Source organism: Canis lupus, chromosome 4, assembly GCF_003254725.2.
Source record: "Canis lupus dingo isolate Sandy chromosome 4, ASM325472v2, whole genome shotgun sequence".
In the NCBI taxonomy this organism is placed as follows: domain Eukaryota; kingdom Metazoa; phylum Chordata; class Mammalia; order Carnivora; family Canidae; genus Canis; species Canis lupus.
In genome coordinates, this window is record NC_064246.1 from 62,617,364 (window position 1) to 62,641,848 (window position 24,485).

Genomic DNA, 24,485 nt, shown 5'->3' on the forward strand with positions numbered 1-24,485 from the left:
ATGTGGGTTCCGCATTTTTATGACATTAAATGGAATTGTTATAAATTAGGTTGAAGACCTGTGCTTTAAATTTTATGTTCGCCCCTTCTTTGGAGAACTCAAACTAGGAATTTCTAAGATTAACAGAAAAATGAAAGCTCACAAACCTTAGCTACTACTGCTGAATTGAGTTTTCATAATATTTGATTTTTTCTGGTTCTTGAAAATCTTTAATTTGCTGCTGCTGTTCCTACCTCAAGACCTTTTTGCAACAAGGTATAATTATGGCTTATTTGAAGGGGTTCCAGGAATATTAATTGTGTCACTTAACTCAGTATAGATTTGGAAGTCTTAGTGCATCATAAAAGATACTCCACAGTGTTGGTTTAAAGGGAAAACTATTTCTTGATTTCATATGTTTTAAGGTTTTTTTTTTTTTTTTAAGAGAGAGTGAGTGTGGGGAAGGGGCAGAGAGAGAGGGAAAGAGAATCTTAAGCAGGTTCTGTGCTCATCATGGAGCCTGACCTGAGGCTGGATCTCACAACCCTGATATCATGACCTGAGTGGAAAATTAAGTCGAGTGGTTAATGGACTGAGCCAGCCAGCTGCCCCTTTGAGTTGCTTTTAAAGTACCCTGATAATCCATGAAATGAGGTGGGGCCTCTGTCCTGCTTTATTTTTAACCTTTTACCTATTGGAAAATACCTGGTCTTGTGGGAAAATTCTGAGATATACTTAGTTTGGTTGTATGCTGAGAAGATTTCCTGGGAAGGGCATGTACCAATTAGGAAATTTCTCCCCCCCCCACCCCTTGTTCTCTTTTTCTTGACCCAATCTAAATATTGCATAGTCTAGACTCCTTTTTTTTTTTTTTTTTTTTTTTTTTTGAGGATGGGAGAGTTGTTTGTTTAAATCCCCAAACATAAATCTTATTAAAGAGTTGTTAGCAGTTTACTGTGTTCTTTGTGGTGAATAAGTATGTTCTTGAGGGGATATGTATTTTCTCTGCATAATATAAGTTGGTTTAATTAGTAACTTTGCAGATGGCACTTCATGAAATAATGTAATATTTAATGTATTTTTGTAGCTGAAGAGATTTGAGGTCTAAACACAACATTGATACTTTTAATTATACTTTTTCCCCTTTAGATTGGCTGATGTCAGAAATCAGGTGATATTTGCTGTCCGTCAAGAATATGTCGAGCTTGGAGATCAGCTCCTCCACCTTCAGTCAGGAGATGAAATTGCCATCATCCCCCCCATTAGTGGAGGGTAGTGCTCTGGAGCCATTTAGGTGTGTGAGGTATATTTTTCTTAATCAATTTTGTGGAAGTGGATCACATAGGTGACAAGTTGTGTATGATTTGCTTTAAGTATATGCTTTTTGTAAGTCTGTCTGCACCAGTAGTTATTGCTATAATAGAAGAATTGATGCAGACACACTTAACACGAATCTGCGTATTACCTCTACTTCTGTTCTCTTGTAAGCAGTTTAGTTTTATGTCAGTTTGTCATGTTCATTCTCTCCACTTAAAATGACTTATTGAAATTTTATTTTGTGTCAGGCACAGTGCTGAATCCTGGAGTATTAATATTCCTATTTTGCAGAAAGGAAAACAAATTCGAGAAAAGACTTGTTTATGATCACACAGCTAATAAGTGGCAGAGCCAGTGTTTGAATTCAGATTATTGGATTCTCTGTACTTTCTCACAAATATGTGTATTATTACAGGATAAAAGCTCTCCTGGGCACAGAGAAATATAGAAAAATTACACAGCCAGGAAGTAAAAAAGATCACTGTGCCTAACAAGAAAGTTACCATTTTCCAGGTATGAAGAAATAGGTAGCTCTGAGATCCATGGCATCTTCCCAAACAGCATAGTTTTTATCTAAGGGTATCTCTTGGTATAGTCTGGAGAGAGAGAATAAGGCTTAATTTACTGTCAACTGAAGAACAAATCATGTAGAAATTAATGATTATCTCTAATTAAAAAGTTAAGAATGAACGAAAACTTTTTTTTTATTTTTAAAGAATGAACTAAAACTTTCTTAATGTGATAGGGCTTTTCTCCCAAATCAAGAGTAAATACTATACTCAATGATAAAACCTTGGTTTCATTGAAGAAAGGAACATATAAGGATACCAGTTTGTTTTTTTCACTTGTTTTTTTTTTTTTCTCTAGTCTGCTGGAGGGCAGTGGCCCCAAAAGTAAAGAATATATATTGCGAAGCAAATTGCCCATCATACTGATAAATACTGGATCTTTGTTAGTCCTACAATTTGGAAATAAGTGTTTCTTGTTAGATACGTATCTCAGTTTTACTGAAAAACTGGTCACCATATCACCACCATGATTTTAGAAAAATGCCATTTTTTTGAGTTTGGAATTTATTCAGAAATAGTATGCTACCATTAAAGGTGTGTGTGTGTGTGTGAGTGTGAGAGAGAGAGAGAGATAGAGAGAGAGAGGATTAAAGGTGTTCTTTGGAAAGATTAGGAAGATTACTCAACTGCATTATGTATTGTTAGAAAGTGTTTGACAGGATTTGTAACGTGGTTTTAGAATCCATGTCCTTATAGAATCGAGTTGTGGAATTTGGTATGGTTTGAAGTTCATAAACCATAGACCACATTTGGATTACCTGTTAAGTTATTGTAAGAAACTCAGGTGGTGTGTACAGAAGATTGAAACATCCTATAATCCAGTGGAATGTGAATATTTATGCTTTTCTTTCTTTTTAGTAGCTGGAAGCATAGGGAAGAGAACGTTGGATTGGAATCACCTTGGATGAGTCCTTAACTGCTCTGAGCCTTCTTTCTCTTGTCTTTCAATGTGAATGAAATCTTGCAGGATTTATGATTATATACAGACTCCTCATCCTTCTCGGTCCAACCTGCGTGCCCAGTCTCAGCCCATCTGTTTTCTCCCTCGAGCCCTGAGTTCCAGCCTCCCTGTAGGTTCTGGAGCACACTTCTGTCTTTCCTGTCCCAGAGGCTTTCTATTTGCCATTCTCTCTGTCTGTGCCAGAGATCACAGGCATGTTCCCCTGTTTTTTTTTTTTACAGTACTGCTCTTTTATCTATCAGTTCTCACCTCTAAATACTATCTCTTGAGACAGGCATTCCTTGACCCTCTTATACAACCCCTCCCCTAGCACCCATGCTCTGTCTCTGAACGCTGTTTATTTTGATAAGTTACTCCTATTTATAATTTTTCTTTATTGCTTTGCTTCTCCCATTCCTGTGTAGGTACCCTGAGGGCAGGAGCTAGATTTTTTTGTTCCCTGGTCCTTGTCTAGTGCATGGGGTTGTTCTCTTAGTATGTAATAGATGCATGATGAAGGAAATGAGAAGTGCAAGGCAAAGGGCTTTGTATGACATCTGGTGGTAGGCACACCGTTCATTTCCTTATTTCCTCAGTTACTTAACTGGGATTATGTCCAGTATGAAATAAGCCCAGTTCCTGTGGAGTCACCATGGTTTCTGTTCTCCCTCTCTCCTTTTTGGATAAAGAAAAAGGCAGTTCTAGGTTTGGTGTGTGGACATGAAGTGGTTAGAGGTAATGTGCATGGAGATTTTGATGTCTGACCCATATCATGCTGGAAGATAAGAGCAACAGTTCAAAAATTTGGCATAAAGTGGCATATGAGATAGATTATATTTTAAGTGATCATGTTAATGGTAAATTCCTCTTTATATCGTGCTTGATTCATTAGGGATATATACAAATATGCTGAGTTTTGCTAAAATTTTACACCTGCTTATTTTTTTATCATTCTCTCAGGTCTAATGTACAAAAAACAGAAATTGAAACATAATCTGTACGTTGGGTGTTTGCCTATAGTACTATTGTTAAGGTTTATTATTATCTTGTAGGAAAGATCTGAATGAAATTGAAGAGAAACCTAAAGATATAATAAAATTCACTGCTGAGAAACTCTCCGTAGATGAAGTCTCACAGTTGGTGATTTCTCCACTCTGTGGTGCAGTCTCCCTATTTGTAGGTGAGTTGTCATTTTCACATTATCTGTAGACTGCACAAGACAGGAAAAATTAGTGTTTCCCATGTTCAGTGTTAATAGAGGATTTAAAGATACTGAGAACAGTAAGCCAAGATTACCCATGGTGGTGGGTAGAAATTTTTTTAGTTCTTATTTTGTTTTAGTAATCTTCAAATTAGCATATGTTAAAGGCTTTGAAGGGCAGGATTAAAAGTCATTATTAGCAGGGAGAATTCTGTATTTTCCAAATATTGAGGGGAAATATGGTGATGATACTAACTTAATGATAATCCTAGGAGCATGTTTCCCTTCCTGGTTTGTCCAATGAATATTTTTGGTATACTTGCCTAATCAGTGTCATTTTATTTCCTTATCTTTGTGATAATTTTTTTTTATTTTTCTAACCAAGTTTTTGTTTTGAGAAAGTTTGATAGCAATTTTTAGACAAATGGTTATGTTCTTGTCTATTCAAAAATAATCCTCTTTTCTATTAATATGTTACTTCTATTGTAAGGAAAAACCTTATTGTAATATTTTTCTTTTTCTTTCTGTTTTCTTTTTAGGGACTACAAGAAACAACTTTGAAGGGAAAAAAGTCATTAGTTTAGAATATGAAGCATATCTACCGATGGCAGAAAATGAAATCAGAAAGATCTGTAGTGACATTAGGCAGAAATGGCCAGTCAAACACATAGCAGTGTTTCATAGACTTGGGTATGATTTTCTTTAGCAATTTAAAAGTTAATTGCTGCTGTTTCCCATTTTTGTACTGATTCTGATTCTAGAACCTTCCATAGCAATCCTATATTACCAAGCAAGGAAGGTTTGTGAATTATTCTGGCCCACAGAGTGGAGACACTGGGTGCCTCTAGGGCTGTGTGTTGCATTGTAACATTTGGAGAGTGGCTGATGCTGTAACAAAGTCCAAATGTAAACAGACAGCAGTGCTAATGTGTGCTAAAGTCCTTAAGGCTTTTTAAGAATTGTTTCATAGTCTGGACTCAGTTTGTATGACAAGTCTGTTAGTAGATTTTTTTTTTTTTTAATGTAAATGCCTTTGAATGTTATTAAATTAGTTTGCCTTTTCGTACTGCTAAAAAGAGTGGAGTTCCAGGCTTCAAAAAGAACCTAACAATTGAGGTTCCATCTCTGTTATATTCCATTAGTTTGCTATTTTATTATTAATTATAATTTTTATCAATTATTTTATATTTATTTCTGTTTGATATTTTAAAATCCACATTATACTCATCATGCAGTAAGTTTGTGTCTCTGGGTATTACCTGGCACTGTGCCTTGTTTGAATCAGAATCAGTAGGCCTTTTTCTCAGTGCCCATCAGACTGGTCTAGTGGGTCAATGATAACAAAGTAGCTACAACCTCAGCATCCCCTCTGCTGAGTGCAGTTGGGATAAATTACTGTTTTTTTTTTAACTAATCTGGAAATTTATGTAAAAACAGAACTGAATGTTGTAAGAATTCTTTACTGGAATTTTTTTTCATCTGTTCAGTAGATTACTTAACTAGATTCAAAAGAGATGGCATTTTGGTTTCTTCATTTTGTTAAAGCTTAGTTCCAGTATCAGAAGCGAGCGTTATCATTGCTGTGTCCTCGGTCCATAGGGCCTCATCCCTCCAGGCTGTGAGCTATGCCATTGATACTTTAAAAGCCAAGGTGCCCATATGGAAAAAGGTAAGAGAACATCTAATGTTGCCATTTGAACATGATTTTTCTCATAGATTTTTAAAAGATAAGGAGTAAGGTTACGTATAGAACTTGTATTCATGGGTCTTCCCTGACTGTATAGAATCATGTTCTTTTTATCTGTGAAATAGGCTGTTTATGTAATGTCTCCTTTCCAAGGTTTGCTAAACCTGAAAAGTACATGCTTCAAAGAATGCATGGCACAAATTAGGCCTCACTAGATGGTAACAACTAGATCTCCTGGTCTGGACTGTTCCATTGGTTCATGTACGAATTCATTTTCTTTGGATTAGAATTCCCTTGAATTTCTTTTGCTGAGTGGGAATAATGCATGGCTATTTAGGCAATAGCTTAAAAAGATTTTTCAAGGCAAAACAGCAAAGAACATTCTAGAATTTCTTTTTAGGAAAAGAAAAGGGTGGGGTATTGCCTCTTCTAAGAAAATGCATAGTGAATGGATATTAAAATATAAATAGGAAATTTTAACTCATATTCTGCCAATACATCTGTCAATAAGAGCAAATCTCTGGTTAAAGAGGACATTCTGAAGGGTGAGAAGACCCCACTCCCTAATTTCTTCCAACAACGGTGGGATTGTTCTGAATTCTCAAACTTGTGATTGCACTCAAGAGTCTAGAATTACCCACAGCATTTTGGCTGGTAGCAAAACTGAGGAATGAATTGAATTAACTGCTCAGATTAGAAGGCCAGAGCAAAGGACCAGAAGGTGAGTCTTTCCCAGGAGCCTACCACCTCAGCCAGTAGTGGAGATAAGCAAATGGGACTCTGACAAAGGGCTTGTGAAATTCAGGGACCGTGTTTTCTGAATAAAAAATGAAACCCTTTCATAGAAGGGTATACTTTGGGATTTGAAGTTAGGGTATCTGAGAGAAAACTGCCTTAGTGAAGCTCAGATAGATGGTGGCTTTGCTATGAACAGAGCTGCCACAATGTTGATGGACTACCTGAGGCAGTTTCCTGACTAGAGTGGGGTAGGGAGGGCATCCTACATTGAGTTGTGAGCCTGTGCAGCAGAGGTAACTTTCTTTACCAGGGAGGAAGAAAGGCTAGCTAGCTGATAGCAGATGAAGAAGGTAGGCGCCCAGGATAAGGGAGTGAGCAGGAGCTGGGACATTCTCTCATTTTTACACTTTGAGAGCTAGCTGAGCTTTCTGTTTTACTTTTCTGCCTGAGGAGGTTGAGAAGTGTGTACAGGTATTCAGAGGAAAGTCAAATTTAGATTTCTGTCCCTCAGAAATAGAATCTGATAGGAGAGTGAGAAGAAAGAACAATACATTTTTATTCCCCTCCCTTCCAAGAAGTATCTAAATTCTTGTGAGTTCTAGTCCCATCTGTACTTTGAGATCATTGGTGATCTAGGCAAGATGTAGGCAGGTGGATGGGGCCCACACTCACAGAGCAGTTGTCACTAGGGTGCAGCCCAAACCTACTTAGGAATTAGATGTGTGGTCACTTAATTTCACACCTAGTGGAAATCCCCCTTCTGCCTATGGAAATGAGTAAATATAAGATTTTTAAATTTGGGACAAAATGATAGCCTTAATATACAGAAAAAGGCATATTTAGAAATGTTGAAGTAGTAGGTGTGTTTAGAAAGAAAAAAAAAATGCTTAAAACTAGAGGTTCCATCCTCCCTGCATGACCTTGCTCAGGCTGTCCCCTGACATGGTCCCAGATGGAATTGTTTATTCTATTCTTTGGTTGTGCCTTGTCTTGTCTATTGTTTCTCCCACGTGATTGGAAGTCCTTAAGTATAGGGAACATATTTATTTATTTTTCTACCTTCAGTGTTGGATTGTTAGAAGAGTAACAGATTTAAATAGACGTGATACTCATTTACCTGAATTCTTCAGATGTAGTTGAATTCACTCTGTTTTGAACCTGTTATGGTTCTGTTTTTCAGGAAATGTATGAAGAATCATCATCATCTTGGAAAAGAAACAAAGAATGTTTTTGGGCAACTGATGATTAAGTCACATTTTTTAAGAGTACTAAAATTAAATTTGGTGAACAACTGCCTTTATCACATTTTGATTTTTCTTCTCCAGAAGTTAAGATAGTTTACTGAAGCACAATATCTTCTTATGTTACACCAGTGGGACAAAAGGGAGAAAAAAAATAAGTGTGTGTCTGGGATGAGGGTTTTTGCAGGAACCAGAGATACAGGAAACGCTGTAAGGAAAAAACAGAAGTGTAATTTAAGGAAAAAACGGAAGTCTAATTTACATGTGAGGAAAGATGCCTGTGGTAGACATACTATGCTATGAAGTAGGAAATTCAGATTACTTATATTTTAAGTATTTTTCAGTAAGCAAAATGAAAAGGATTTTTTTAAAGTAATAGATGGTCAACAAGTGAAGTATTTTGTGATTTTGTGAATATTTTCATTCTTTGGTAATGATATTGGAGTCACAATATATTTCGGTTTGTTGTGAGGAATAGTGGTCAAGAAGCCAGTACTTTGAGTCTTGACCTCAGATCCCTGAATGAACTTAATGGAGAATTTGAAAACAGATTTGATGTCTGAATCCAGCTGCTACTTTGGTTTTCTGCTGCTGGGTCTCCACTCCACTGCTCTTGGACTGCTGATGTGGCCTGCTGACAGTCCCCCCGCTGCCATTCTTCTATCTCCCACTGAGGTCACTTCATCCTCCTTGGAGCCTTCTGAGAGCTAATTCCATCCTAGAACCCACTGTCCTCACTGTGGCCTTCAGTCTGTGATTGGGCTCCAGCCCCTACCCCACCCCCGAACCCTCTTTGCTGTGGCTGGTGTGTAACAAGTTTATTTTGTCATAGGGTCCTTACTTGTACCTTTATCTGGAATGCTCTTCCTCCAGATATTTCCAGTCTATTTCCCCACTTTATTTCAGCCCCCAGTTAAATGTTATCTCCTCAGAGAGCCTTCTCTGACTATCCTATTTCAAACTGGAATCCTGTTCCCTTACTCTGCCTTCTGTCTTGCTGTGGACCTTTATGCTACCTGATATACCATATCTACGAGTTTAGACTATGGACTTCCTGAGGTCAGTGCAATGCCTTAGCTACCACCATGCACTGAAAAGTGATGTTGGTGTTAAGAATTGTGCCCCCAATTAAATACACCTAAACATGTGTAGTTGTCACGCTCACAGTTGTGTAAAGGTATCAGGCTAACTGCATGAGTGGGCAGGTTTTCCCCTCTAGTCCCTCCCGAATTCCCATCCTGACATCTTACCTAGCTACTTACTAGCAACGAGTTTGCAAGAGAGGTCTCTTAAGGCCTGAATGATTTGTGATGTAGTTGGTAGCTGACCCAGCAGAGGGCAGTAGAGCCAGGGCTACAGCAAGAGCAACTTGAGTCAAATTTTTAGTCCATTACTTTTCTTTCTTTCTTAAAGATTGTATTTATTGAGAGACAGTGCGCACACACATGAGGGGGAAGGGGCAGACAGAACAGGAGAAGCAGACTCCCTGCTAAGCAGAAACCCTGATGTGGAGCTCCATCCCAGGACCCGGAGATCATGACTTGAGCCAAAGGCAGACACTTAACAGACTGAGCCACCCAGGCACTCCAGTCCATTTCTTTGGCATAGAACTAAAAAGTAAAATATAGTTAGCCTTTTTAAGTTAAGTTGGAGTGGCTCTTCGATGAAAAGTAGTGTCTGACTTTGAATAAGATTATTTCCAATGTTTAATTAGTATCTGAGTTTATTAAGGAGTTAGGATGAGGATAGAATTTTTAAAAATGCTGTTTATAGTTTTTAAAAACTGACGTAGAATAGTAAGAGGAATTACTTTTAAAAAATGAGTAAATACAAGATTTTCCAATTTGGGGCAAAATTGTGGCCTTAATATATAGATCTATCTGTGATAGAGCTAACGTTCTTTTTTTTTCATAGTTGAAGTTTATGATGCATACCAGACACACTAACTGGTGGCAGTTCTGCAGTAAGCTGCTCTTACAACTTAGTTCACCACAATTGGGATGGGCAGAGTTGAGGGTGTTTGAAAGATCACTTGATCTGGGAATGGGAGATGTTTGTGCATCACTGTAGATGGAAACACATGCCATCAACCTTTGTTTGTATTAACTGTAATTTAAATGTCAGTAAGCTTGATGACACATAATAACTTCAGCATATTTAATCCTTAATGTATTTAAACCCTCCTGCTTACTACTAAAACAAACAAAAACAAAAAAGAAAACCTTGCAGATGAGTGCCTTGGCAAGTTCCAACAGTTGGAGTAACTTTTTTTTTCCTCTCTATTCCAAGCACACATTTTATTTCAAGAGATAAATTGTGTTTAGAGCAGTACTTCTCAAACTTTAATATGTAATGTATGAATCATCTAGCGATTGTTAAACATCCTGTTCAAATTCAGTAGTTCCGGATGGCATCTAAAGTATGCATTTTGTGACAGGCTTCCAGGTGATGCAGTGCTATGTGTGGACACATTTAGAATCTAGGTTTTATACTTAGTCCCTAAACCATGAAGGTAGTTTCAGGTTTTTACAAAACATCCTGTGGTCACTGCTAGTGTAATCTTACCACTGTAGGATTAGATACATCCTCACTCTTACATTGAGTCTTGAACATGTTCAGAAGCAAAGTGAGTGCGTAAGATAAATACAGTGAAATATACGAGCCATAAAATTAAAACTCCACAAAGTAATGTAGCTTTGTTTTTAAAACAATTTTAATTTATTGATGTATGAAGAGTGGTTTACAATTAAATAACACTTTTGATTTTCATAGTTGAGTTTTTCTCATACTAATGTTGATTACTTTTCCAGTTCGTTTTTCAGAAATGTGCAACTTGATGAACATGCATACATTTTTATATTTTTGGAGGAGAGGGAAAAAAAGGCAAAAACCAGTTACAAAAAGCAAATATACTTATTACATCTTAAAGATTTATACTTTACATGAAAGAAAATACCAAGACCATTGTTCTTTAAGAAATATACAATTCTAACATAGTTGTGCAATATATATACATTTTTATTTTGACTTTATCTGCCAAGATAAACCTGGTACAGATGAAACCATCTTTTTATATTTACATATGGCTACATTTTCATTATTTAAGGTTTAAAGTTATTTTAAACTTTACCCTCGTGTTTATCTTTTACCTCTAGATGTTTAGTCTCTAAAATTGTTTAAAATGGATCTGCATTAATGTACATGAAGGGCAGAGTCCTGAATAGTCGTGGATGCAGGTATTTTCTGTGTGCAAACTGAAATAGCAAAGATGGGCCAGGGTGCTCAGTTTGAGGGATCTTGCTTTCTATTTAATATCTTAACTGATGAGATTTTAAATATATTAACTTATAGCTGTATATCAGAATAGATAAATACATTATAAATTTATACCTTTTATAATAACTTTTAGTATAATCACTTATGTGATTATGATAGATTGGTTTTAGTTTTCACAGTTAATAGATAACTTCTATTTTATAAAAACACTGCCAGCCAGAAAAATTTCTTTCCAGTTGGGAGTTCTCCTTTTGCTGCTAAAATGAATGATACACAGTATTTTACAAATGGCTTGTGGGGCAGCTATGCATGAAGCAACTCTGTTTTTAATTACATTCTACAGATCTTGTCTATATGCCATTTATGAAATGGAAACTTTAAGATGGTATCTTTTAGACCCCATATCATACTTTTAAAAGTATGGCTGAACAGGAATACATAACTTTTTTTCAAGCATTGGATTTTGTTTTTCTTTAAATTGCTTGGATAAGTATTTGCCTTTGCTTGAAAGGGCTTGAGAAATACTCATTAGAGCCCCTGCCTCAAACTTGTGATCTGATGACAGAAGTTGTGTACTTAGAGCACTCGCTTATAGTGCAGCAGGGTTCTCAATTGGGGGGATTTTGCCTCCCAGGAGACGTGATACAGCATCTGGAGATATTTTTTGATTGTCACAACTTAGAAGTGCCAGGGATGGTAATCATTCTATCATGCGAAGGACAGTCGTCCCTTGCCAGAATGAATTACCTAGGCCCTTGAGTCAGTAGTGCCAAGGCTGAGAAACCCTGTGCTAGTGTAATAAATGGTACAGAGACAAGTGGCTAATTTTTTGGTTTATAGTAATACAACTACTTCATGGAGACAATGCCAACAAGGTAGATTACCTAAGCCGTGGCATGGCTAAGACTCTGCTGCTCACCGTGGGTATGTGACCAAGTTCAGTAAGAAAGGTGAGGCAAAATAAGATGAAAGACCTGTTGGAGTTCTTTTATAGCACCCTGAAGAACTAGTGTGTTTATGTATACAGTAGTTACATGGTTTATGAAATATTCTTTATCGACTTAGTGATGTTTTTCCTCCACTCTTTTTAAAAGAAGTTTTGGACTCAGTGTCCACACAGCTGTTTTAAGAATTGGGCTCTAGCCCATCTAGAGGATACTGTGTTTTTGCTACAAACCCCTGATATTTTATGGCTAACTTTTTCCCCTCGTTTTGCTTTGTCAAATACAAAATAAATCACTAAACAGTGCAGGTAGCTCTAGATAGCTTATAGGAGTTGGGGCCAGGAAGGCTGTCGGGGCCAGAGGCACACAAGCATAGACCTGTTTTCAAAGTCAGGTTTTTGGAGGATTGTCTAGTTATAGGAAATCCAGATCATAGACTTTTAAAGCTAGAAGCATTGCTGCTGAGCTCCAACACAGCCTTCCTATTTTAATTTTTTTGATTTATTTATTTATGATAGTCACACATAGAGGCAGAGACATAGGCAGAGGGAGAAGCAGGCTCCATGCACCGGGAGCCCGACGTGGGACTCGATCCTGGGTCTCCAGGATCGCTCCCTGGGCCAAAGGCAGGTGCTAAACCGCTGCGCCACCCAGGGATCCCTCCTTCCTATTTTATAATGAGGACACTGCAGTGTAAAGAGGCCAAGTGACTTGACCAAAGCTTTAGGTTTGCAGTTTCTGACATAAAATAACCCTCTACTGGCTTTGCTTGGGCCCTTCTCCCTCCAGGAGAATGTATGGGCTCAGAAACAAAAGAAAGTGTAGAAGGAGAAATCGGTGGTGTTTCCCAAGATAGTTCATTCCCATCAGTGACTAGGATGCTTGTTAAAATACGGACTAGTAGTGCATGTCATCCCTGTCTGACCAAATGTCTCAGGAGTTGGGATGTAGCAAGCTACCTACTGAGCAAACTTGCCCGGGGGGAGTCATTCTGGACATATAAGTCCTCCAACAACACACAAACACAGAGGGTGTACCTGTTAATTTGGTGGTTTTCAATGTCTCCTTGTAGTTGCTTGCAAATTCCTGAGGCTTTTTTAAACTTGTTTACACTGTCTAAACTTCAATAATTAGAAATTAACTCTGGCTTATATTTCTTACCTGTTTAGCAGTAAATGAAAATAGCTCCCTGGAGTCAAGGGGATTATTCATGTAAATATGTGAGAGGATTTCTCTTCCTCACACCTGGTGTAGAGCAGCTGCTCCAACGAATGGGAGATTTGGACGAGGGCCAAGGGAAGGTGGCTAACTCTGAATTGCTTGGAGAGAAAGGCATGCCTCAGGTGGCTTCTGGAAGACAGGCACACCAGGAGGCGGGAGAGTGGTTTAGTATGGAAGGAGGAAGGATGGCAAAGAAATTATTCCTCTTCCAAAAATTCAAACTAGGTCCCTACCATCCAGTCACATCAGTCAGGTGGACATCCTGAAGGAGAAAGGAAACTTCCTACATCCTCTAGCAGCTAGGATTTTACTATAAGTGTTGTGATATTAAAGATTTTAAACAAAAATTTGTGCTTTGACTTCAAAACTACCCTCCCCACCCCCCGCCTTAAACAGAGGTTTCTTCTCTAGGAAGCATACCCTGGGTTACTACCAGGTATCCAACCAAGCATGTTTTGATAAGTACGTCCTACCAAACAAGGGACTGAGGAGGCAGCTCCAGGCTGACAACAGCAAGTTTCACCCTGCTTTATTAACAAAATTATCACTTGAAATAACCTGTGGCAGCTTTAGATGAGCAGCATAAGTTGAAGACCTGTTTTTTTTTTTTTTTTTTTTCTACATCAATATCCAAACTAATTCTGTATCTATGTCAGGTCCTTCCACTTTTGTTGTTACTGTTTAAAAACAATCACTTTCAATGGTTGGAGTGCCCCCCCCCCCCCACCAAATCTAAGAAGAAAGGGTATATTTTTCTTTAAGACTTCTCATGTTTGGAAGCATTTCATGTTTCTGACACAATGCACGTTATAATGTAAACTCTGGACCAGCCAGTGGAAAGATCACTTTCCCTCCCCCCCAATATAAAATAAATCTTTTACCCGTTATACTTCTAGCCACCCCCAATCCCCCAATTTCTTCTTTCCAAACTGACCTGCAGTTTTCGTAAAATAACAGGCTAGTTTACCCAATTACACATTAAACACTGGGATTAAAAATAAAATCCACTTATGCGAATCGCAAACCCTGGGTTGCGGTGCTGCTAGCTTGCACTGCAGGGAGTTGGCCGGGGCTCAGCTGTTGAGTTCTGTGGTCTCATCAATCTCATCTGCATTTTTGGACATTTTTTCATATTTTCTTTTGAAGAAGCCAAGCTGTAAGATGATGTAAAAATTTTACCACCTATGGGCTAGTTATGGCGTCTTTGTCCCCCCTTGGCCGCCCACTAAAGCACCTCTGGGAATCCCTGGGGCTCTGAAGAGGATGGGGTACAGACTATGACCTAATAGCAGCTTATTAGGTCATTAGGATCTAAGCTGATATTAGGTCATAGTCTTAGAGGAAATAATACCCAGAGAGTTGAACTGAATTAATAGTTCCCAGGGTCTATGTATTTGCAGCTGAAGGAAAACAGAGGTCTGGATGTAAAGCAGGTTAAAAAAAATAAAAGTATATAGGGACCATGACCAAGGATATAAAATCTTTACTGAGTGTCTTCAAGGACATAAGTGAGAATTTGCAAATAAATTTGCGTTTCCTTTTCTCTTATGATGGAGGAGATACCTTATGAAACTTAGAGTTACCATTTGAAAAGGAAATTCAAGGCAGATGTCTTTAGGAGATCCATGGTTTTTTTTTGTTTTTGTTTTTGTTTTTGTAAAGATTTTACTTATTCATGAGAGACACAGAGACATAGGCAGAGGGAGAAGCAGGCTCCCTGCGGGGAACACGATGTGGGATTCCATCCCTGGACCCCGGGATCACGACCTGAGCCAAAGGCAGACCCTCAACCACAGAGCCACCCAGGCGTCCTGGAACTCTGTGGTTTAAACATGAAAATTTTCTTACCTTCCATAAAACTGCAACCAGAGCTAATAGCAAAATTATTCCAGCAATTACGCTTCCTATTATAACTCCAGTAGGTACTTCAGCTTTCTCATGGGGTTTCATTATCGTGATGGGAATCTGTAAATGTATATATGTAACAGTTGAGTTAACTAATTGTAGCACCCAGAAAAAGTGAGGTGGTCTAGTCAAATTCTCCCAATTTTATAAATGCTGGTCCAGAGAGGTGATGTGACTCACTCATGATCTCATTCCTCAACTAAATGTCATGAGAGAAAATGCTTCTGCAAATTACAGGCAAGGAATACAAGTTTTCTAGTTTCCTTTAACTGTGTCCATATTTGGTGGATATGTCACCTCTGACAACCTCCGATGCTTTATTTATGAGATAGGAACTTCAAAGTTGGGCATAGAGGCTCATCGTCAAGTGATAGCATTTGGAGTCCAGATTTGGAGAGGGGAGTCAAAGACCAAACAAATTAACCACCCAGATCCCTTGTAATTAAGCAACAGCAGTTTCCTTAATATTGGTTTCACTTAACTCTCAAGAGTACTTGATGTGGATTGTTAAAAAGTAGATGTAACAGCTTAGGGCTCAAGCTAACCTTTTCAGTGATAAACTATTCCTTGAGGCTACTTGTAATTCTTTATACCCACTTCCTGGGAATCTTTGTGACCTTGTAATAGAATTTCTGCCTTAAGAGTTCTAATGGTAAAATGATATCTTTTATGTACGGATTATATATATATATATATATTTTTTAATTGCAGAAAGAATCACTACTGTTTCCTCTATAAAGTGTATTAATATTAAGAGCTGCATTTTGGGCAAAACCAGTCCTCAGAACCTAATTTATTGATTGATTTAATACTACAGTGGTAGATGATCTGCTTCTCATCGCAGAATTTATGAGTTGGACTGAACTTTGTCTTGCCTTTTGGTAATTATATTTCTTTTCATTTATATTTTCAAAAGCTAAAATAAGGCTTTATAATTGAGGAATAAAGTAACTAAATTCATATAGTCCGCTGCTTAATGTCAGTCAAACCTGTACTCTGCATTCCAGAATTTCCTAGTCTGGGGTCCATGGATCCAGAGGGATCCGTGAATATAAAAATTTTTGTATTAGATTTTTAAATGGACTGGGATTCAAATAAATTTAAGGATCACTCAGCTACCTATTGGGATATATATTTATATATGTTTATTTAATCTATTATCTGGATTCCAAATATTATTATTATTATTATTTAAATTTTTATTTATTTGTGATAGTCACAGAGAGAGAGAGAGAGAGAGAGAGAGAGAGAGAGAGGCAGAGACATAGGCAGAGGGAGAAGCAGGCTCCATGCACCGGGAGCCGGATGCGGGATTCGATCCCAGATCTCCAGGATCGTGCCCCGGGCCAAAGGCAGGCGCCAAACCGCTGCGCCACCCAGGGATTCCCGTGGATTCCAAATATTATTAAAAAATTATCCAGATTATTTTGATTCAAAATATATTTTCATAGACTATAGTTGGCTTTTGTTATTTATCTGTATTGATATGAAAATACCAAGAAAAAAAATCTAAAGCTGTCATTAAAATTCTTGGATAAATGTATTGATTAAAAATTGAAATTAATAGTGGTTTCTGAAAAAAAGTCTCAGATGTTCCGAGAGTCTGAACAGTACATTTTTCTAAAATGAACTTTTAAAATATCTATAGTACTGGTAAGTTCATAATACTTTGAATTTTAAGTCCACATTTCCTTTGGCTCCATTTCTGATTTTCCATGCCCCAGCCTCTGAAGAGAGGGTGTGGGCCTTTGCTGAGGGTCCTAAGCCAGGGGACGAACAGCATCCTTTCTTGGAATCATTTCCCCTGAGACCAGTGGGACACCAGGGCGGGGAGTCCTACTCCCAAGTATTGAGAGAGGTCCAGAGTTCACAGGGCCATTGGCTTTTTAATGGCTCCAGCAGTGGACTAAGGCCAGCTGCCAGGCTGGTCTTGGGGACAGAGTCTTAAACTGAGGCTTCCAGTTTTTAACAAAAGCATTGGGAGGAAAATGCTCGGGGCTCTGCCAGCTGATTAGCTGAGCATGGAAATCCTGCTATATCTAAATATGGCATATTCCAAGCAGAGTTCACTGCAAAGGAAAGTTGTCCTGTGCCAGCCCTTAGCACAGTGAGCCTTTGTTTTCTCTGAAAGTACATTTCTTTGTTAGACTTTTTTTTTTTTTTAAATCAAGGAGAACATTTATAGTTTTCTAGACTATAAGAACTAATGAATGGACACTTCACATAGTGCCAGTATCTAGCTATAAGGAATACTTAAACCCTTTAATAAGTGCCCTATCAAGCATACTTAAGTACTTATCTTTAAAAAATAAATAATTCAAATAAGCATGACTTGAATGTTATAGCCTAAGATCTAGACTGTTCTGTGAAAGCAAGAAGAGAAAGGAAGAGTGGGTGCTGCTGGTGTAGGGATATGGACTAGGGAGCCACAGACAAGAGCCCCTTTCGTTGTGCCTTCCATTGGACTGTCCCTTCTGATCCAGCTTTGCCAACATCGGTTGGGGGCGGTAGAGGGAGTGGAGGATGAGCATATCAGTGAACTCTTTTTGGGTAGCCAACACCTTTGCCAACAAGCCTTACGAAAAACAAACCTCAGGTTTTTAGAGTTTCTCTAAGATGCTAGTACAGATGTATAGGTGAGAAGAACCACTACTCTTTAGTTTTCAGAAGTGAATGCCTGTCAAAAGACTAGTGCTCACTGAGGTGATAGGATGCACTCACCGTGACTGTGTTTTCTTCGATCACATATATCTGAGGGTTATAGGTGTCGATTTCTGCAGATGCTGTCAGCTGAACAGTCTGGAAAGTTGACTGGAACATAAGAACAAAGAATATGTTTTACCCTGGCAGAAATTAACACATAAAACTTGGCATGTTGGGACACCTGGGTGGCTTGGTGGTTGAGCATCTGCATTTGGCTCAGGTCGTGATCCCGGGGTGCTGGGATTGAGTCCCACATCAGGCTCTCCACGGGGAACCTGCTTCTCCTTCTGCATATATGTTTCTGCTTCTCTCTGTGTGTCTCTCGTGAATAAAGAAATGAAATCTTTAAAAAAAAATTGGCATGTTATTTATTTCCTTGTGGAAAATGACAAGAGCAAATGGCACCTATGAGGCCTCAAGAATCTTTGTGTTCCTAAATTGGTGCTACATGTAGGACCACACATGGAAAGTGCCTGAGGGAACTTAAAACGTGTGGACACCTGGGCCACAAGAGCAAATTAAACCAAAACTTAGGGGCTGAAGTTCAGGCATCAGCAGGTTAAAACCACTTCCAGGTAATTCTAACTTGAAAACAGGGTTGAAAAACAAGGATTTAGAAGTGAAGTTTTTTAATTGGGAAAGCTCATGGTTCAGATTTTTTAAAACTTTATAATGTTTGCATCGTGAGGGAAAATTGCAAGCTTGTTTCATATATTTATCTGAACAAGCCAAATAATGGAATGGAAGATCTAATTAAAACAGTAAAAGTGGGGCAGCCCGGTTGGCTCAGTGGTTTAGCGCCGCCTTCAGCCCAGGGCGTGATCCTGGAGACCCGGGATCGAGTCCCACATCGGGCTCCCTGCATGGAGCCTGCTTCTCCCTCTGCCTGTGTCTCTGCCTCTCTCTCTCTCCTCTGTTTCTCATGAATAAATAAAATCTAAAAAAAAAAACAGTAAAAGTATACTTAAACTGGGCTATACATGTCAGTAGCAGACACCCTGAACGTTTTGTCATGCTGCCATGATTAATAATTTCAGGTTTCCTAATCTAAGTGTTTCTATTTAAAAAGTTACTGGATTTGGGGCAGGCATATAGGAAGGACACATATTTTATGTTGTTAATAGTAACCACATAATATAACTTTACATGTATTCCTGGATCTAGCTACAGAAAAAATAATCATTTTTTGGTGGATACATTATTGATGCATATTTTATTTGCGTAAAGCAAGTGTTGGGACTGATGCTTACTTTGAAATAGCGTACAATGCCCAGATTTAAGAACTGCCTTCATATGCTCTGGCTACTAGGATTCAGTTTTTCTGGTTACCAAGGCACATGTTTCAACATACTTCATGAGGTAATTTGCTAAATCATATCTGGGAGCCAGAAAGAAAATACATATCCAAAAAATGAGCAGTTTATTTCCTTTCCCCCAGCTCAGTCTCTGATTAGTTTTAATTTTCTCAAGATGGAAGGTTGCATCAGAAGTTAAGCCTGATCACTTGTGTCTTAAACACATATTATTGGGGAAACATTCACAGTATCGATAATGGTTTCCTTAAAAAATATAGCAATTAAGTGATGCTATTTTCATAGTCCCTGTAGACTAAAATTTCTTGACAACACTGATCTATCCTCCCAGCCTGCCCCTTTGCACAGCTGTGCACATGATATTACACAGGGTTTATAGTGGTAGGTACACCACACATACCCAGGAGAGTGAAGTAACACACCTGCTAGCACTCAGCAAGGCTTTGCCTTACAAACGGCAGCCAGCAATGCCATTGATTTGGAGGCCTGAGCAATCACTTTATGATGAAATTACTTGACATGTACACTTGCACTGCATCAGAAGAAGGGTGAAGGAAGTATGCTAATGGACTCAAATACAGGGAATGAGAGTTGTATTTCAGACTGGATCTCCTAGGTGGCCTGAGAACATCCATTTGGCTGTTGAAATAGCTGGAAACAAGGTGGGGATAAATATTTGACCTTTTATGGTAGAGGAAGATGTGTGGGACTCAGATAATTCTCATGGGGGTTTTCCAGCTTATCCAGAACCATTGAAAAAGCATAAATACACGTCATCAGAAATTTACTCCCAGAAATGAAACTGCTGCTCCTGACCACCTTTGGGAAGGTACTTTTAAAAGTCTTAACAGTTAATAATGTAGTTTTTAAACAAACTCAAGAAAACCCAAATGCTTTTTACAGAGCTAGTATGATTGCATTTTGATTTCCAACAGCCAGTTTTCCTTCCCAGCTGGCAAAGGTTGCTAGGAAAACATTTGTTCCTCAAATCCAAGGAGACAAGAACCAACTGGTGAAATCTGGCCAAACTGCATCAGCTGGGATGGTGGTATAGCTCTCTGCATGCTTCCCATCTTATAGGATTTAGACGGATCTGAAAGGCTTGAAACCAAACATAACTAACAATAAAATAAACACAGACAAGAAGAAAACCCAATTCCTCACTCCTGCACTCTCCCACTTCTCTGTTCCCCGCCCTGCCTTTCACTATTCCTCTTTCTGTTATGTCTTTATCCAAGAATATTGCTTATATTTTGGTTCCAGGGACAAGTTTGGAGAGAACTTAGTTCTCTAATCTTAAAACTCCATGGCAGGGTATGGGGTTCTTGGAGAGATCATGAAATGGTTAGAATATAGGGAATAGAGTATAGATGGTTGGCACCTTGAGGATTGATGATCTGTTTAAAAAAAAAATCCACAAGAACCACAAGGACTCTTGGAAGTTTCAGACTAATTATTTTCCTGCCTTGAACAAAGCCAGTGTTGATAAAATGAATAGCTAGCTACTTACGCAGATTTAAGGAGCCCTGTCCGTCCTATTTTTCATGCCAGACTGAGATTCTGGCTACCAAAATCTCTGCGAGAAGCAGATATGACTACTGCCGAGTCACACCTGCCAAATGGAAAAAACACTGACATAGTTTTGACACTTTCTTCAAACTTTTCGTGAGATTGGAAGGACTGGGGAAAAAAAAGTGTATGTACCCCGGGCTTTCACCAGGGAAAGGGTAAAACAGGAGAGCAGAGTGGCTCCAAGGTTTGAATATAGGAAGATGGATCCTTATGTTGGCTTCATCTACATGGTGAGCTGAGATCAATCAATTAGCTGGGAGCTCAAGGATGGAGACAGACTGTACTTGGATTTGGTCATGTTAGAAGTGACTAGGAAGTCAGGAATATCAGGAGCATGAGGACAAAGACAAACTAGGTGACCCATGGTTCCCCAGGACAGCATGGGATCTTGAGGACGTCCCAAAGATTCTGATATACTAGGGTATCGTGGAGTCTCTGCAGCTAATGCTTTATAAGCACCCCAGTGATTCTGAGGCACAACCAGAATCTGGGCAAGCTTTGGAAAGGGATCAGAAATGTATTGTCTTCCAGGGTAAAAATCGCTCTGAGTCATTTGGGCATTGCTGATATTAGCCGGAATACTTGTTGACAGGTATGAATTTATTGACAGTGAAGCCTTATGCATCGTTACTATTGATAAGCCCAACAAATAAAGCTTATACTTACTGCTGCAAAAGTCCCGTTCCAAATTCTGGTAGACACGTTAAGGAAGTACTCTCCTTTGACCTGGAGGTCTTTCAGCCAGCAGGTAACATTGCTACATGAAGCAGTTCTGCAGTTCTTTCAGGTTGGAGTCAAGGATAAAAGGAAAGAGTTAGTATGAGCTTAAAAAATAAATGCTAAGATTTTACAAAGATAAAACCCCGTGCTGGGAAGGACTTAGGGAAATAGGCAGTCTCATGAAAAGGGAGACTGTGGCACTAATGCTCCAAAAGGTAAAAAGTGCACACCGTTTGGCCCAGCCATTTCCCATCTCTATGGATGATAATTGGAAATGCGTGGAGAGGAGTATATCACACCTGTTTATTGCATTACTATTTCTGAGAGTAAAAACACCCCCCCTACGAAATAATTCATTTTTATCCCCAATGTACTAGTTAGATAAGTTATTGAATATACATGCACAAAGTGCAGTGCAATTTAGCCTCTTTTTAAAAGATTTTATTTATTTATTCATGAGAGAAGGAGAGAGGCAGAGACATAGGCAGAGGGAGAAGCAGGTGCCCCACAGGCAGCCTGATGTGAGACTCAATCCCAGAACCCCAGCATCACGACCTGAGCCAAAGGTAGATGCTCAACCACTGAGCCAACCCAGGTGCCCCTGCAATTTAGTCTTTAAACATAATTGATAAAGGTGCATTCCTTAGATGAAAAAAAATTGACAGTAAAAGAATCAGTGTTTGCCAAGGGTTAGGGAGGAGGGAAGGATGAATCGGTGGAGTGCAGAGGAGTTTTAAAGGCAGTGAAACTATTCTGTATGATACTATCATTGTGGATACAGGTTATTATAGATTTGTGAAAATCTATAGAATGACATCTGAGAGTGAATGCTAATATAAACTATGGGCTTTGGATGATTATGATGTGCCACTGTAGGTTCATCAAATGTACTGCTCTGATGTGGGAGGGGGTTTGAGAGTGGGAGAGGCTGTCCATATGTGGGGGGCAAAAGGTAGTTGTGAAACTTCTGTACTTTACAATCAAATTTGTGTGAACCTAAAACTGCTCCAAAAAAGTCTATTTTTTAAAAAAAAGTCAATGACATATTAACCTAATAAAAAAGGTGGCATGGTCTATTTATATAACAGTATACATATATCTAGATGTGGTTAATTCTTAGAGGTATAGAGAAGGATGTTCACTCAATACTGAGTGGTTGGCTATTAGCTTTCTAGAGGACTTTAGTTTGTTGTTTGTGTTTTATGTTCACAGTGAACACTTGCCATTTTTACAAAATCAAAGTATTTTCAAATTAAGGAAAATGCTCAGAGGTATATTTTGGCATACCCTGAGATGAGTTTCTCCTGGGCATTTTTATGCACTACTGTTTAGATTTAAGCCATACATTGTAATTAGACCATAAAAAAAGAAACTATTTCATTCTGTTTCCTATATCCACACCCCGATCCATCACAAAATAAAATAATTTCAATAGAAGAAAACCAGAATTTCCATGTCGTGCTTAGAGGAGAACTACTGTTTGTTTAGGGTTACTGTTTGCTAAATGTTTATTATTTGAGTACTTATATGTGCTAAGCATCGGGCAGCCCCCGTGGCGCAGCGGTTTAGCGCTGCCTGCAGCCTGGGGTGTGATCCTGGAGACCCCGGGATCGAGTCCCACATCGGGCTCCCTGCATGGAGCCTGCTTCTCCCTCGGCCTGTGTCTCTGCCTCTCTCTTTGCTCTCTCTGGATGAATGAATAAATAAATCTTAAAAAAAAAAAAGAAACCATGAAAGCTAGAAGTGGGAAATATTAAAAGAAATATATGCTAAGCATCATACCAGATGCTAGACTAGCCTCTTTCTCAAAGAAAGGCACATCACTCTGGAGCAGGAGATAATAAAATATTGGAAAACCAAGAAGGGTGGCCGGAGAAGCATCTTAGGAGCTAAATAAGACCTCAGTGATTATGTGGATGAAGGATGCAAGGCATTTCCCCTTCAGAGTGCCTGCCCAGTTCCCTCTCAGTTCTTTGCAATGCTTGCAAAGTGCCTGATACAAAACAGTAGTTTCACATGGAATACTTTTGATTTCATGAAATCCAGTACTTTTACATTACTGGCATAAGTAATAATCCCAAAACCTAGATTTGAGGATTTATTTTCGAAATCTTAATTCATACAGGCCATCAAAGCCAAAGCAAGAAAAATCTATAATATGAGGTGATAGGAGCAGAGAAGTGCATTGATTTCCAGGTAAAACAAATAATGCATCACCCAAAGTCACCCCGTTAACCTATCCTCACCAAGTCTTTTATGTGCCGGAAATTTTCATTCTTGAAATACACAGAAGGAGATGTATGTCCGATTTTCAGTGGATTTATTTTGGCATTACAACTGATGTCACCGGCCTATAAAGAAGGACATAAAATCAATTTCAGGAAGCAAAATCATTATGATGTTCCTTTTAACATGTTAGGAAATCCTGTGGTCACATGTCAGGATGGAGGAGGGATTGTTAGGCTTCTTTCACATTACTGAACCTGCCACACTTCTTGTAATTACTAATGTAAACTTTGAAATATTCAAATGTCCCTGATGCAACCTGGTAGGGTGGCACTGGTTCTTACAGCCTGATACGTAGAAGACTGTTTGAAATAATAGGCTGTGACTGACTGAATTCAGGGTTTTCTGTGGAACATTTTAAAATTTTGATTTCCTGTAGTCACCTATACACATCACAGGAGTAACGCTACCGTAGAATTTGCTCTGAGTGCCAGTCTAAGGCTGAGCCGGTGTCAAGGGTTTTGGCTAGACAGGGCTTCTCAATCCAGGCTGCATGTTAGAACCACCTAGGGGTGGGGGCTTTTAAGGAATCTTTGGTACTAGAGCCTTCGTCTTGAAGATTCTGATTTGAGTAAATGGGAGTGGGCCTGGGCCTGGGCTGGAAACAGCTGATAAAAATGAGGAGCCAGGGTTGATCACTAGCAGGTGAAAGCCCAGGCTGACATCTTAAAGACCAGCTACTAACTGTGGCTGCATAGACCAACTAGTCTCCCATGGTGGGTTCAACCTCATACTTCCCAGTTGACTACTCTAAGAACAGGACTCTAACAGAATCAGATCTTCACCTGGCCAAAACAGAGCTTTAGGAATAATTTCTGCCATCTGTAATTGCTTCCTTATAACAATATCCTGCTTCTAATATGAAACTGATGG

General features: G+C 38.8%; 2 protein-coding genes across 5 annotated transcripts in view; one reads left to right on the plus strand and one right to left on the minus strand.

Annotated features, from left to right (window-relative positions):
• Positions 1 to 1,131: 1,131 nt before the first annotated feature.
• Positions 1,132 to 7,731, plus strand: MOCS2 (molybdenum cofactor synthesis 2). Of its 4 annotated transcripts, none has more exons than XM_025435421.3 (5): positions 1,132 to 1,273; positions 3,858 to 3,985; positions 4,546 to 4,696; positions 5,552 to 5,675; positions 7,612 to 7,731. In XM_025435421.3, exons 1-5 carry the CDS (start codon positions 1,176 to 1,178, stop codon positions 7,678 to 7,680), a joined length of 570 nt encoding a protein of 189 aa, XP_025291206.1. In that variant the 5' UTR covers positions 1,132 to 1,175; the 3' UTR covers positions 7,681 to 7,731. The 4 variants fall into 4 exon arrangements, with proteins under 4 accessions (XP_025291206.1, XP_048965236.1, XP_025291205.1 ...); XM_049109279.1 differs by having other exon boundaries at positions 5,606 to 5,675; XM_025435420.3 differs by having other exon boundaries at positions 1,176 to 1,282.
• Positions 7,732 to 10,381: 2,650 nt separating this feature from the next.
• Positions 10,382 to 24,485, minus strand: part of ITGA2 (integrin subunit alpha 2) — a 102,255-nt gene continuing 88,151 nt past the window's right edge. The window contains exons 26-30 of the mRNA XM_025435416.3: positions 23,573 to 23,677; positions 21,273 to 21,386; positions 17,740 to 17,829; positions 14,962 to 15,078; positions 10,382 to 14,267 (exon numbers count right to left, since the gene is read on the minus strand). Of these exons, the coding sequence (XP_025291201.3) occupies positions 14,187 to 14,267; positions 14,962 to 15,078; positions 17,740 to 17,829; positions 21,273 to 21,386; positions 23,573 to 23,677 (507 nt within the window). The 3' untranslated portion in view covers positions 10,382 to 14,186. The remainder of the gene's footprint in view (positions 14,268 to 14,961; positions 15,079 to 17,739; positions 17,830 to 21,272; positions 21,387 to 23,572; positions 23,678 to 24,485) is intronic.

Coding starts and splice junctions, on each gene's coding strand:
- MOCS2 (XM_025435420.3), top strand. CDS start 1,176: ATGTCGAGCTTGGAGATCAGCTCCTCCACCTTCAGTCAGGAGATGAAA. Junction 1,283..3,857: donor GAGCCATTTAGGTGTGTGAG/GTATATTTTTCT, acceptor ATTATCTTGTAG/GAAAGATCTGAATGAAATTG. Junction 3,986..4,545: donor TGCAGTCTCCCTATTTGTAG/GTGAGTTGTCAT, acceptor TTTTCTTTTTAG/GGACTACAAGAAACAACTTT.